The following is a 14,391-nucleotide window of genomic DNA, read 5'->3' on the forward strand; positions in this document are numbered from 1 at the left end:
ATAAGTCAATTGTCCAAATTTAATTATTGATTTGCATTTTGTTCCACAAAACTAATATGAAAATGATATTTAAAATTAGTTTATAAAAAATATTCCAAGAGTAATAATAATATATTTTTTTTGATAAATATGTTCAAAATTTTCTTTTATTAACTACCCGACTTGTGTATTATAATAAAACATGTGGTGACTTGTGGTGTGAGAAGTCATTATATATATATATATATATATATATATTATAAAAAACTAATACAAAGTTAAAAATTATATAAATACATTTTCACACATTCAAAATATGAAACATATTAATTGAATTAGTTAGTTAAAGTGTTGTACTTATATTTTTAACTTGTAAGTTTGAATCTATGGAAATAAAGAATCGAAGATCGATGTCGCAAGATCTTCATCGGTCATCATGTAAACCATGTCCAAGCTGCAAAAATAGTAAAGAGTTTGAATGCGTATGGACCATTATATTCAGTCAGTCTTCCTTGACGATAAATAAGTAAACTAACAACTCGAGTCGTTTTACTTTAACTTAAAAAGGTTTGTGGGTTGTGATATAATTTCTAATAATTTATAAAAAATTGTGTTTATATATTACTACTATGTGACAAACTATAGTTGCTGTCTACTTTTAATATAGTGTTTATAGATGACATCATATAATTATGATTTGATTTATTTATTAGTTAATATAAATTATATAAATAAAATAAAATATTATTTATAACTATTTTGAACATTTAATTATACATTAAAAATATACTTAAAAATATAATTTATTATTCACTAACACACAAATTATATATATATAAAAAAATAGTACAAATATTGAGAAAATTATATTTATATATATATATTATAAAAATTAATAAAAAAAAGTATTTATAATTGTCATGTGTTTATCAAATTTTATATTATTTTTAAAATAAAATACTTATATTTATTTAATATATTTATTTTATTTTTTTATGAACGAAAAATTTGAAAAAAGAATTTAGTTGTATAAATCTCTATCTCTCTCCCCTTTGAAGGTAAAACGATTTCAAAACCCTCGCTTGTGCCGATTCTCTCTGTATCTCTCTCCTCTCTCGCCGTTATCTGCTCACCCACTTTCTCACGCTGTACTTAGAACGTATGCTGAGTGCCCACTTCCGTATCCATTCAACTGTTCGAGGGTTTTATAGTTTACTGAGATTGACTTTGTCAGTTTATCTATATTCGAGACTTCTGCTCTTTGTTAATCTTTGATCGAAAATGTCTGCTAGCCCGCGAAACGAAGGGGGAACTCAACTCCTCTCGGTTCGTGTTCGGAAAACTATAAAATCGATTAAAGAAATTGTGGGTAATCACTCGGACGCTGAGATATACAGCGCTCTCAAAGAAGCAAACATGGATCCTAATGAAACTACTCAGAAGTTATTAAACCAGGGTAGGTTCTTAAAGATTCACATTTTGTTTTCTTTCTTTCAAGATTTTACTTCATTTCTTGGAAACGATCATCCGTAGCGATTTTCATACTTTATCATGCGTTTGATTCTTGATATGAGATTTGAGTAAAATGAAAATCACTACTTTCTTGATTCTTGATATGGGTTTTGAGTTAAATGAAAATCAGAACTTTCTTGATTCTTGATATGCATCCAAGCCAGGTTGGTTAACCCTAGTATCGTGGGTTTGCATACTTTCTTGATTATCCCTTAACTTGTAAGCCTAAATCTGGCTTGTGTGTTTTCTTGATGTCATGTTTGATTCTTCTTGTGAAAAGAGATTGATTATCAAAACAGAGTTGTGAGAATGAAATGCAACTGCTACAATTGCAGGTGTACTAACATTTTTCATTCGATTGTTTCCTTCACTTTCAAAGTATCTTTGTAGACAATGATATCAGTTGAAGGCATACTATATCTCAGCATTTTGGTTTGGAGATCATTGTCTATTACAGTTATCCCTCTCATTCATTAATTGTCTTGTTTTGTTTTGTTTTGTTACCTTTGATATCCCCTTCTGTGCATGAGTAATGTTTATATCTCAGCATTTTTGTTTGGGGAACATTGTCCATGACAGTTACTAATGGTTCTTGTTTGTATGATTTCTTGATCTTTTACCATGGGAACTGACTATCTCCAACTTCTTCTCTTAGATCCATTTCATGAGGTGAAAAGGAAAAAAGACAGAAAGAAGGAGGTATGACATTGTTGTATTTTCAGCATCTGTTATAAATCTTGTTACCAGTATACTGTATATGATGAACGTCTTCCATCTTAAACTTTCCAATATTTGGACCAGTAGTTGATACAGGTTAAATGTTTCTGGTAATCTCAGAATACAGGCTTTAAGAACATAGCGGAGCCCAAGAAACAGTTTGACCATGCAGCTCCGGGGGCAAAAGTGAACAAGTATCCTGATCGAAATAATCGAAGAGGAGGCTCCAACAGGGATTCTTCAAACTGTAATCCCACTTGTCATTTTCACTTTTATTTCCTCACTTGAGATTTTTTCATATATGTTGTTTTCGGCATATACTTTCATGTTATGTTGTAGATCAGAGTGGACCATAAATGAATATTTCACTCTGGGCAACTGGAAATACCTTGAAATAAGCGCAATGTCTTTCAATTCTGTTGGTTTTCTGGAACATATAGTAGTGGATATTTTCCTCAACATGAGTATATATGGTCTTGATTTTGCTTTGTTTCGTATAGAATTCATGCTTTGGTTTCAAGTATTATGTTCTTTTTATCTCAAGTATGTCATCGTACAAATGGTAATTACTATTCTCATTTTTTGAGTACTCCTTTATTGGTATTTGCTTCAGAGTTAAATTCCTGATGCTTTGTAAATTTTCTGTTTGTAACAAAATAAAACTATATTGGTATTGGTGTGTGAACTTCACTTAAAAATAACTATATTGCTATGTGCTGCAGATTTCAGGTTGATTGAGATATACTAATATACTATTGATAACAAGACAGATTGTGACACTATTATACTCATGTCATAGCTTCCTCTGTTTATTGATAAATTATTTTCTAGTGGCAGTGGTTAACCGAGAATTTCGTGTGGTGAGAGATAACAGAGCCAATTCAATTCCCAATGGAGAGCCAACTTCACTTCCACCGATTTCAACCAAAGAACATGTCATCTTACCCACTTCTGACAAAAGGTATGTGAAAACTTTCTCTACGCATTTAGTGTTGTTCAACTTCTAGAATTACATGTCAATTTTTATGCATAGTTATCACTGTTTTTCATGGTCTTGTCAGCTCAACAGGGATTTTTGGCAACCAAAAACCATCTGGTGTTGTGCCAACTGTTCCAATAGATGGACAACCTCAGGGAACAACTTCAACTGGAACTGTTGGGAAAGAATTACCAAAGGAAAAGTGGGTCCCTGTGAAGGCGAATGCTTCACATGTGCAAGTGGAGAAGTTAGAAGACTCTAAACAGCGTTCTGCAATGCAAGTGCCAAACCAGTCTGTGGTTGGAATGTATTCCTCTTCTTCAGATCCAGTTCATGTCCCATCACCCGAATCCAGAGCAACTTCTAACGTCGGTGCTATTAAAAGGGAAGTTGGTGTAGTTGGTGTTCGAAGTTTGCCTTTGGAAAAACCTGCCAAGACATCGTCTTCACAGGTCGTTTCCATCTCTATTCCACATGCTCGAAAAGACGTCAAATCTTCCAGAGAATCATCCAAACCTGTTACCGCTGCCCCTAAAATAGAACCATCCAATCGAGCATCTGAAGCTGTCGCACCTGTCAGTTCTATCAACAAGATGGTAACAAATAATCAGTATAATAGCAGACCTCCTCAACAAATTCTGGGTCATCAGAAAGGTATACTAGAGGCATGAATATCTTGTTTTATGAAGGGTTATTTTCAAATCATCAACTAAAATACTAAAAAGCTATTACTTTATATTTTATCGCATTTTATAATATTACTTACAAAGGAAAATTTAGTCATTTAGCCCAAATAACATCAAACGAGCTTGCAATCTCTTGGATAGCCCAAATGTTTGAGAAGTAACCATCATTGCATAAATAGAAGTAACACTTATTGGAAACACAAAGGTTTTCTTTCCTTGAAGGGAAATCTTTGAGGAATGGAATTATTGATATAATTAAATGAAAGAATGTCACTTAGAAGCTTTTGGTGCAGCTTCCCAGACTGGCAAGGAATGGAAGCCTAAATCCAGCATGAAATTGACTACACACGGTCCTGGGGTTATTGGAACGCCAACAAAAGCAGTTCCTGCTGCTACTGATAACTCAAAAGATGCGGAGAAGGAGGATGCAGAGCCATCGCAAGATAAGGATCAGCCATCACGAATCAATGAAAATAATGTAATCATTGCAAAACACATTCGAGTCAATGAAAGTGACCGCTCACAGCTAATATTTGGAAGTTTTGGAAAAGAAACTGATTCTTCCAGAGAGTTCTTATCTGCTTCACATGTTGGAAGTGAAGAAAAAACGATAGTTGACCACTCTCCAAGGTACACTTTTGCTACATTTGCTATATGTATATATGTTGTTTTGCCTTTATTTGGGATATGTGCAGTCTTTTCACAGCAATTTGTTTTCATTGGAAAAGTTTCACAAGCTTAACATGTAAAATCAATACTATGCGTACCTTCATCTGGAGGGGGATCAATGATTCTCAACTTCAACCTTAGCGATTGAACTTAGTGTGGCCCCTTTTTGGTATTCATAATTTTTAAATTTCATTTGACATCCAACCAATATTTAAGCTCAGCTTGTGATCCAAACCAAACTATTTGTCTCTAAAAATTTGGGATCATCATAGTGCCACAGTTTTACTTTCCAAATGGAAATGTAATCTCCCACTTTCCAAATGATTAGTCACCATCCTAATTTGTCTAGTTAAATGGGTCTATTGGAAAACACTTTTGTTTCCAGATCTGGATGGAATGAGAAATCACTAATAAATTAATGATTCTTTGACCAAATTCAGTTTCCAAACATGATCCCATTTGATTCACATCTGGATTGATGGGAATCTGGAAGAAAAAAAGTGTTTTCAAATGAAGCAAGGTGACCAGTTTATTTCCCTTGAGATATATGTGGATTCAGATGAGATCATGTTTGGAAATAGTCATGCACCGTTTCAAAAATTTATTGGCGATTTCTCAGGTGTATTCAGATGTATAAATTAAAGGGTGTTTCCAAATAAGCCTCCATAAATTGAAGGAGTTGATCTTTTGAATGGTGGAGGAAGATATGTTTACTATTTGTCCAAGCATATATATAGCTATTTCATTGGAGTTTTCTAAGATATGTCAACTTAATATGTGTTCAGCTTTTGTTCTTCAATGTCTTAGATGCAAGGTGCGGTTCATAATTAAGTATTTGTTATAAAACAAAGAAATTAATTCTCAAGCTTATTGTGTCTTATGTTGTGAATCATAGATATTTGTTGTAAAAAAAGAAATTAATTCTGCTTATTTTGTCTTATGTTGTGAATCATAGAATATCGTCTCCCCCAGAGCTGCCTTCCAGTGAGGAATCATCTGTTAGCAATCATGTTGACTTACCGCATGAGCCGGCTAAACAATCTGGGCCCATTCCTGAACAGATAGCTGAAAGGAAAGACACTTCAAGTTCCCAAAATTTGAATAATTATGCGGACCCTAGATTATATCAGGACAATAATCAATCATACGCTCCACTAGAGTCACAGAATCAACAATATCCCTCCGAGTTGTCAAGCTTTTCAGTAAGTATGCTTTTCTCTGATTTTATTGCGAACCTTGGTCTTTTCAATTTAGCTTTGTGTAATTGGTCTTTTCAAGTGAAAAAACTTGGAAAGTGAGGATCAAAGTAGAAATGTTAGATATTAAAGATTATAGAACGAAGGAGAACCTTGCCGCTTTAACTTCCATATAATCCTCTAGCATTTGAAACTCACACATGTTGATCTTATCTGTCATTGGAAGCAGGCATATGATCCGCAGACTGGTTACGATATTCCATATTTTAGACCAGCCACGGATGAATCAGTTAGGGGTATGGGTATGTCGTCCTCTCAAGAGGTAACTAACCATTAAAGCTTTGTATTTCTCACAGTTTTGATTTGGTGTTAATAATGTTCAATTTTCTGAAGTATTGATTATTTTTTTGGGTCTCTATAGGCATTGGTTTCTCATTCAGTCAGTCCCATACCTTCAACAACATTATCAATGCTACAACCGCCACAAATGGCACAAATGTACCCACAAGTTCATGTTTCCCATTTCCCTAACCTTATGCCCTACCGTCAATATCTTTCTCCTGTTTACGTTCCACCAATGCCCATGCCTGCTGGATATTCTACTACTCCTACCTTCGCTCATCCAACGAGTGGGAACAGTTACATGATGATGCCCGGAGGCAATTCACATCGATTGGGAATGCAACAGTTTAAACCCGTGCCATCTGGCAGTCCTACGGGCTTTGGTAACTTCACTAACCCGAATGGATATGCTATCAACCCTCCTACGGCTGTGCTGGACGAATCTTCTCGCATGAAGTATAAAGATAGCAACCTCTATGTTCCTAATCAACAGGCATGCACTTTTCTTTTTGTATTTTCAACTATTTCATTCTTTTTGCAAAGTCAATTGTATTACATAAAAAGGGAATTACAAGTCAGCTGAATTCTTAAGGAATAGCATTAACATAGGTAATGAGAAGCCAGCCTAATTAACGAGGAATATCATAAACAATTCGACTCATTTGGAAACACTTTATAGGTCATGAGAAACCTTCAGAAACACTTTTTTTTTTGGTTTAGATGTGGATCTAAATGAAATCACGTTTGGAAACAGAACGTTTACACATTTATTGACAGTTTTTTATATAAATTCATACCCAGAAATTGTTTTAAAATGGGATGACATTCCCTGAAATCCTATTTAGCCTAGTCAAGCTACAAAGTTCATCAACTGACATTATATACAACCTCATGAACTTGTAACTTAGCCAGTCAGAATAGGATTTCAGGGATGTCATTGTTTTTTATATCCTCTTGCAATGTACTTCTTCTACCCCTTTTTACGTAATACAATTCTTCTTTGAAGAAATCAATTATTTCAGAATTATACTCTGAGTCTGCACATGGGTTAAAAATTCCTTCGATTGTGCACAATGACAAAAACATGTAAATCAAAGAAAAAAAACCTTACAACTATACCCCAACTAGTAGATACATTTCCAGTTCTTTTTTTTAATATAATTCTTTCTTAGAAAAATAAATAGATGAAATATTTTTGATGATTGAATTTGGGATTGGTCTATTATGGCAGGGCGAGGCATCGGAAATCTGGATTCAGAATCCGAGAGATCATCCAGGTTTACAAGCTGCATCGTACTATAACATGCAGGGACAGCCAGCAGCACATGGTGGTTATTTGTCATCACATACGGGCCATGGATCGTTCAACCCGGCTGGTGTGACTCAGTCTTCTCACATGCAATTCCCTGGTTTGTATCACCCAGCGGCGCCTCAGCAGGCTGGAATGGCAAATTCTCACCATCTGGGTGCTAATGTTGTTGCTGGTGCAGCTCCTCCTGGAGCTCAGGTGGGTTCTTATCAGCAACAACCACAATTGGGTCATCATCTCAATTGGCCAACCAACTTCTGAAAGATTAAAAAAAACTTATAAACTGAACTTTTGAGGGATTTGAAGAAGCAAAGTCTATAGAAGTTTTTCCCCTTTAACTTTTTAATTCACAAACATGTCATTTTTCTTTTACTAATGCATCCAGATAAGTTTTTTTTCGTCCTTTTCTCACTGCCTATTATTGGTTTTTAAGCTTTCCTGGATCTGTTTTTATACGAAAACCAAATGTGAAATTACTTCAAACAACAGAAGACAACTTCTCTTGGTAAATTTTATCCAATTATGGGCAAAATAGAGTTTCCCTAAGGTTTATCTACCTGTGAATACCCGATTAGGTTGCAGTTACCCAACCCTATTTTCATTTCCCATCTCAAACTAAGTGATGCTTTATTCTGAGGGTGTATGTAAATTTACATATGGTTATCCTTGTTTGTAACTAACTAAATATATTTGAATCATTTAAATTTTAATTTTATAACTAGCATTAACATCTTTTTGTTCAATTCTCATAACATTTTAACTTATGAACTAGGCAACAAACACAATAATAAACTTGTTATTGTATCCAACTGAAAAGGGACAAGAAATGGTGATGGTGGAGAGACTAAGTTGATGAGGAATAATGGTGAATGGTGATGTCTTGTTATTGTATCACATATTTCTAATTAGGTGGGCTGATTTGATGATCTCCATCAACTTTTTCTCCTATGATGTGAGTTGAATGGATATCTATTTGTTTTATCTTTGGGTCCCAAAAAGTAATTAATTGATTCTCTTCATGGATCTTGTCTTTCACTCAAAATGGATCTAACCATACCATGTTTCAAAATTAGTTTGGTATACTTGATTAGAGAGTAATTTTGAAACAAAAGTAATCATTTATTTTTTTCCAAATCTAGCTTAAAGGTGCAATTTTGAATGTGTTGAAAATGAGTGATCTAACTGTCAAATAAACTTAAAAAATTATACATTCATATTTTTAATATAAAATTTTATTCTCATTTTTCATTAAAAATGTAGGTTGAAGTAAAGAGTTACATATAAGATAGTCAAAATTGAGAGTTAACAAAAAGAATTGTGTAAACTCAAGATTTACTTGAAATTGTACAAAATTAATTTAAAAAATGTTAGATATATATTATTATATATATTAATAATTTTAAAAAAATATTTAAATATAAGATTAATAATATAGGTAAATGACACCATTCGATCATAATTTAAAATGATAAGAATTTACTTAAAATTAAATTTCTTAACTTTCTATATGATTGTAAGATTTTATGAATAAACTCAAAATTTTAAGACATTAATTATAATATTAAATAGATAAAATATTATAATTTAGAATGAAATTGTAAATTAATTAAGACTTTTTAAATGTAGTGATCCATGTAGAGTGTGAGGTTTTGGAATGGAGAAAAAAAAAAGTAATCTTCCACGCACGATTTCATTGCCTTTTCTTTTATTTGGATTAAAAAAATCTTAATATAATCTCCCTAAAAACACTATCATCATTAATCATTAACTTAATCTTTCTTTTTTCTATCTTTTTAAATTAAGAGCCTTCGTCTTAATCCTGTTAATTAAATTGTATTGAATAAAAATAAATACTAATTTTTGTATAAAATGATATTAAAGTTCTCAAATTTATAAAAATCTTTTGTCTAAGAGACTAAATGTCTAGAATTTCATTTTCAATAAAATGTACTAAATAAAAGTTTGATCTTACTAACTTCCTGAAATAAAAAAATCATAACTCCTGCACTTACATACGACCATTATAAAATAATCCAACTAGTTAGAAATAAAACACTATAATTTATTTTAAATTGTAAATGATTATCTTGACTAAAGAATTGTCGAGTTTATCTGGGATTCTAACTATCTACTATATAATATTTATGGATAAGGATGACAATTGTCTTGTTTAGGGCGTTTTTTTTCCGATTTGACCAATAGTTGACCGGATATGGGGCGCTGCTGATGCTCTTATGCCTGCGTGCGTTGGGTTATCTGATCTTCTAGCTAGCTAGATATAGGTATTATTATTATTATTAGGTTAATTAAATAGGAAATTAAAGATGATCATCCTAACTAGGGTTTTTCGAGTGGGAGAGTTGTCTTCTTGAGAAGTTAATTTTGTGTCGCCGTTTTTTTAAGTTATCGATGATGCTACGTACCTTGAGAGGAATCGATAAGATGATTAATGAGCAATAACAAATACAAAAATGATAATAAGCTTGATAAATCAAATTTCAATAAAGAAATTAGAAGATGATAAAAAAATCATCTTAAATGAATTAAGTAATTTAATAAATGATTGACGACTAGTTTGATAAACATTTGCTAAATTACTATCAATTTGATCATTAGGATATTTATTTCCAAGAGAGGATATAATTATTTACTTTTGTGATGATTGTTTGATTTTTTTTATTAATAACTCTTATATTAAAATGTTATATAAAGATATACTTATGTATAATAAATGTTATAGTTTGTATCATTGTGATCTCATCATGATTGTTTTGTTTTCATTTTATAAAAAATTAATCTTTTATTAAATAAAAAACAAATAAATACTATGAACACATAAAATATTTTTTTTATTAAATAAAGCAAAAATATTCTAAAATTCTAGACAAATATTTTTTTTTATTAAAATAAAGTTACAAATCATAATTTTAATGAGTCAAACACATTTACATGCAAAATAACATATTATGAACCGTGTTAGCAACCTAGTCACAAATTTTAATAACATATATATTCTTATTAGTTTTTCCTTCTGAAAAAAAATTACATTTAATTTATCTAATATTTAATTTCTGTACACAATTGTCTTATTCTACATTTTCTATTATAACTAGCTTTGTTAGTTATATTTAAGAAAATATTTAATATTTATAATGATGAATACACAATTAAATAGAAGTATATATATATATATATAATATTTATATAAAAAAAGTTAAGTACAAACATCTCAAATGCTAAGTATGGATAGCTTTTGAATTATCATTATCTAAATATAAGTTTTCTAAATATTATATAATAGAATAATTTAACTAATTTTATTTAAGAGACCAAATTTCACACTAAAAATTTCTAAATTAAAAAAAAAAAATTATATCAATAAAAAGTCTTAACTCTATAAATTTTAAAAACAAAAAATATTTTAATCTAACAAAAAATATTTAATTACTTTATCATTATAATAATTTTCTTCATCCACTTAGACCAATCAAAAAAAGAATTTATCAAAATAGTTAAAGTTATTAAATGTCACATATAATTCAATTCTTTTAAAATAATAATTTAAATTAAAGTAAAAGATAATTAGAATGTGGGGTGTTCTAATTTTTCTAATTAAAAAAAAGTATTACTTTATTATTATTATTATTGATGGGATCAATATCCATCTTTATATTATTGTTATCTTAAAGGAAACATATTATTGTTAAAATAATAAAATTCATAATAAGCATTATTAATTAACTTTAAAAAAATATTATTATCTAATTCATTGATGCGCGTGTGAGAAGGATGGATGAAACAATAATATATACCACGTCATCATTGCCAAGCTGGCAGTCTCAGCTAATTTCTTTATTTAAAATTATCATTTATATGTTATTATTTATTTGTCCCAAATTAAGGTTTTTCTACTACATAGGCAATTTTCACTTTCACATTGTTTCCTACTTATTTATTCATTTACAAGATATAATCGTTTTATAAGTTTATTTGCTTACCTCAATTACTTAATTTTAGCAAATATATATAAGTTAATTAAAATTAAATAACTGTTTAATTTACTAAATACAAAAGTATAAATGTTCTTTAAGAGATAAAATATTCATTCAATTCTCCCTCACTCACTCACTTTTTTTAATTCATATTATTTTAACATTTCACACTAGATATATAATTAGTGGTTTGATGGGTGAGATGTTACTATTTAAGTTTATTACAATGTCTTGTATTAGGAGACAAAGATAGATGGTAGTCGATAAAAATATAGATAAAATATGACATTACAAAATAAAAATAAAAAGTCACACCAATGGGAAGGGTCTAACATAGAGATCAAAAGATTAACTTGTTCGATTTTCACTAGCAGCGCTTTGAATGAAATTGGAGTAAGATGGTTTTATGGTGCTAGACTAGTTTTTTTTTTAATTAAAAAAACCATAAAACATAAAAATAAAATAAAAATACAAACACATGTTTTCGAACTTGTACATACTCAAATATTAGAATTAATTTCTAACAGACTCCAATAGTTTTCCGCGACGAATCCATGAACGTCATAATAATAAGCATCAAACAATTATGATCATTAAATATTCGAACTCTTCTAATGCATAAATTGAATTGTTTTTAACAATTTTGGTAAATAAATTAAAAGAAACTAAATCAAATAACATTATCAATCAAACATTAAACATTTTAAAATATAGTTAGGGCTTATCTTTGTAGGGGTTTGGTGGACTAAAGCCACCTCGTATTACAGAACAAATGTGACATTATCTTATAATTTTTTTATTTTTACTTTATATGTTATTTATTTTTATTTTTATTTAAAAAATGACAATTTTATCGTTATTTTTGTAAACATACCCCAATTTTTTTTAAGACCATCTAAATTCGAATTCCTGGATTTGTCGTATGTGATTATATCCATTCAAATAAATTAACTAATAAAATCCAAACTAAATTAAACTATAAAATTGAACCATTTAAGATACGAATTTAGAGTTTATTTTAATAACCGAACTAAAGTAGAGACTAAATTGTTACGAGTTCGATTTTCACCGAAAAAAAAAAAAAGACTCACACAGTGTGTGTGATTATAGTTTTTGTTAATTAAAATAAAGAAATTGTAAATGAAGGCAGGGCACTAATCACCTTTCCCCACACGCGTTGTAATATGTTTAAGTTGTTAATCTCCTTTCTCTGTTATTATAAAAGCTCTCTCTGAAGCGTGGGTTTAAGCTTTCATTACCAAAATCTGACAATGTCTCTCTCTCTCTACCCATCAAAAACCACCATTATCGTCCTTTTAAAGCTCTCCAAACAGTACTTCGCATGACAGTTTCCTTTAATCTCCCCCCCTCCCTTCAAACCCTAATCTCTCAAAAACCAACCATTCTATATAAAAACCTCAATCCATCCATCCATCCATGGATCATAAACAATACAAATCTCTCAAACTCAAAGATAATCGATACCCACAAAACCCCTCCACTTTCTCATCCACATTACTCGACGCCATTTACCGTTCAATTGACGACGATACCCACGGCGCAGGCGCCGGAGAACACACGATGGTTTACAGAGAAACCAAGAAACAGACTTGCTCTGGTTTTGAATACGAAGATGAGGTTATGGCGAAACATCGTCGTTCTCGTCTCATCGAGAAATGGATGGAGAAGAAGAAGGTAACCCAGACTGAGAAAATCGTTATTCGCCGGAGATCTGTGCCGGATTTTGATCGGAATCCATGGGGGTTAACTCATTCAAGCTCTAGCTCTTCCGATTCAAGCTCCGGCGGTGGATTCTCTTCGTCGGAAACAGAGTCGATCTACGGATATCCTCCTCCGACGATGAAGCTAAATCCATTGAGGACGATGCCGGCGACGGCGAGTAAAACTGAGGAATTTCAGAAACAGAGAAAATCAAACAAAACCCATGATAGTAAATCAAAGGCGGTTATGAAGATCTTTAACGATTTAAAAAAGGCGAAGAAACAACCAATCTCTCCCGGAGGTCGTCTGGCAAGTTTTCTTAACTCTCTCTTCACTGCAAATAAATCAAAATCCGACGAGAACACGCCGGCGACGGCGACGGCGACTGAATCAAAATCCGGGCATGCTTCAACTTGTTCATCGGCTTCATCATTCTCTCGATCATGTTTAAGTACAGGATCATCGAAAACAGCTAAGAGATCTGTACGATTCAATGTCGACGATGATTATCAACCTTATTCCCGACAAAAATCCTCGTACAATAACAGCAACAACAACGTAAATATTCCGAAAAACACCATAAAAAATGAAGTCAAGATTCAAATAATGGAAAAGATGTATCATCATCAACATCAATATAATCATAAGATGAGCCATGAAGATGTTGAAATGGGTATTGAAGATCATGAAGAAGAAGATGATGATGATGCTGCAAGCTACGCAAGCTCGGATCTTTTTGAACTTGATAATCTTTCATCAATTGGAAATGGAATCATCGATAGATATTGCAAAGAATTGCCTGTGTATGAAACAACCCATGTTCATACTAATCGAGCCATTGCTAATGGCTTGATTGCTTAATTAATTAATTAGCTGTTGTTTAATTTCATCTTTTAGTTTATAAGTATTGGTGTGGGGGTTTACCTTAACAAGAAATTTAAGTCTTTTGTGTTCTTCTTCTACTAAGTTTTTCTTGTTTTTTTTTTTGTAAATGTATTTAAGGTATGCTAGTCAAATGATCAAAAGAATGTAACCCTAACAAAATTCTATGCTAAATCCAAACTATGTGAACGAATAAATGATAGAATTCGATACAAATCTTAATACTCATTACAGAAATCATCTAACATATCAAAATTCACGGGTTCGATTCTCAATTAAATTGTCTGATACAAATCTTATTACCCATCAATGAATTATCTCATAGTCTTGCTAAAAGAAGGTTTGATATATCAAATGTCACTATTTCTATAATAATTGATGTGAACTAACATTTTTCCCATCCAAT

At 31.3% G+C, this 14,391-nt stretch overlaps 2 protein-coding genes across 4 annotated transcripts; both read left to right on the plus strand.

Annotated features, from left to right (window-relative positions):
- The first annotated feature begins 1,039 nt into the window (after positions 1–1,039).
- Positions 1,040–7,800, plus strand: LOC124944651. 3 transcript variants are annotated; one of them, XM_047484960.1, is made up of 10 exons: positions 1,040–1,435; positions 2,147–2,190; positions 2,329–2,455; positions 3,040–3,169; positions 3,270–3,841; positions 4,167–4,503; positions 5,498–5,744; positions 5,965–6,060; positions 6,160–6,573; positions 7,312–7,800. In XM_047484960.1, the coding sequence occupies exons 1-10, from the start codon at positions 1,261–1,263 to the stop codon at positions 7,648–7,650; spliced, it is 2,481 nt and encodes an 826-aa protein (XP_047340916.1). In that variant the 5' UTR covers positions 1,040–1,260; the 3' UTR covers positions 7,651–7,800. The 3 variants fall into 3 exon arrangements, with proteins under 3 accessions (XP_047340916.1, XP_047340917.1, XP_047340918.1); XM_047484961.1 differs by having other exon boundaries at positions 5,968–6,060; XM_047484962.1 differs by having other exon boundaries at positions 3,046–3,169.
- A 4,828-nt stretch (positions 7,801–12,628) lies between these two features.
- Positions 12,629–14,086, plus strand: LOC124946000 (protein BIG GRAIN 1-like B). The gene has a single exon (XM_047486548.1). The coding sequence runs from the start codon at positions 12,819–12,821 to the stop codon at positions 13,962–13,964; it is 1,146 nt and encodes a 381-aa protein (XP_047342504.1). The 5' UTR covers positions 12,629–12,818; the 3' UTR covers positions 13,965–14,086.
- The last annotated feature ends 305 nt before the right edge of the window (positions 14,087–14,391 follow it).

Source organism: Impatiens glandulifera, chromosome 7 (genome assembly GCF_907164915.1).
Source record: "Impatiens glandulifera chromosome 7, dImpGla2.1, whole genome shotgun sequence".
NCBI lineage: Eukaryota > Viridiplantae > Streptophyta > Magnoliopsida > Ericales > Balsaminaceae > Impatiens > Impatiens glandulifera.

Excerpts from the sequence above, each read along its gene's own strand:
- LOC124944651 (XM_047484960.1), top strand. The coding sequence starts at position 1,261 with ATGTCTGCTAGCCCGCGAAACGAAGGGGGAACTCAACTCCTCTCGGTT. Across the intron at positions 2,456-3,039 it reads CAACAGGGATTCTTCAAACT|TGGCAGTGGTTAACCGAGAA; the intron begins GTAATCCCACTT and ends ATTATTTTCTAG. Across the intron at positions 6,574-7,311 it reads TCTATGTTCCTAATCAACAG|GGCGAGGCATCGGAAATCTG; the intron begins GCATGCACTTTT and ends CTATTATGGCAG.
- LOC124946000 (XM_047486548.1), top strand. The coding sequence starts at position 12,819 with ATGGATCATAAACAATACAAATCTCTCAAACTCAAAGATAATCGATAC.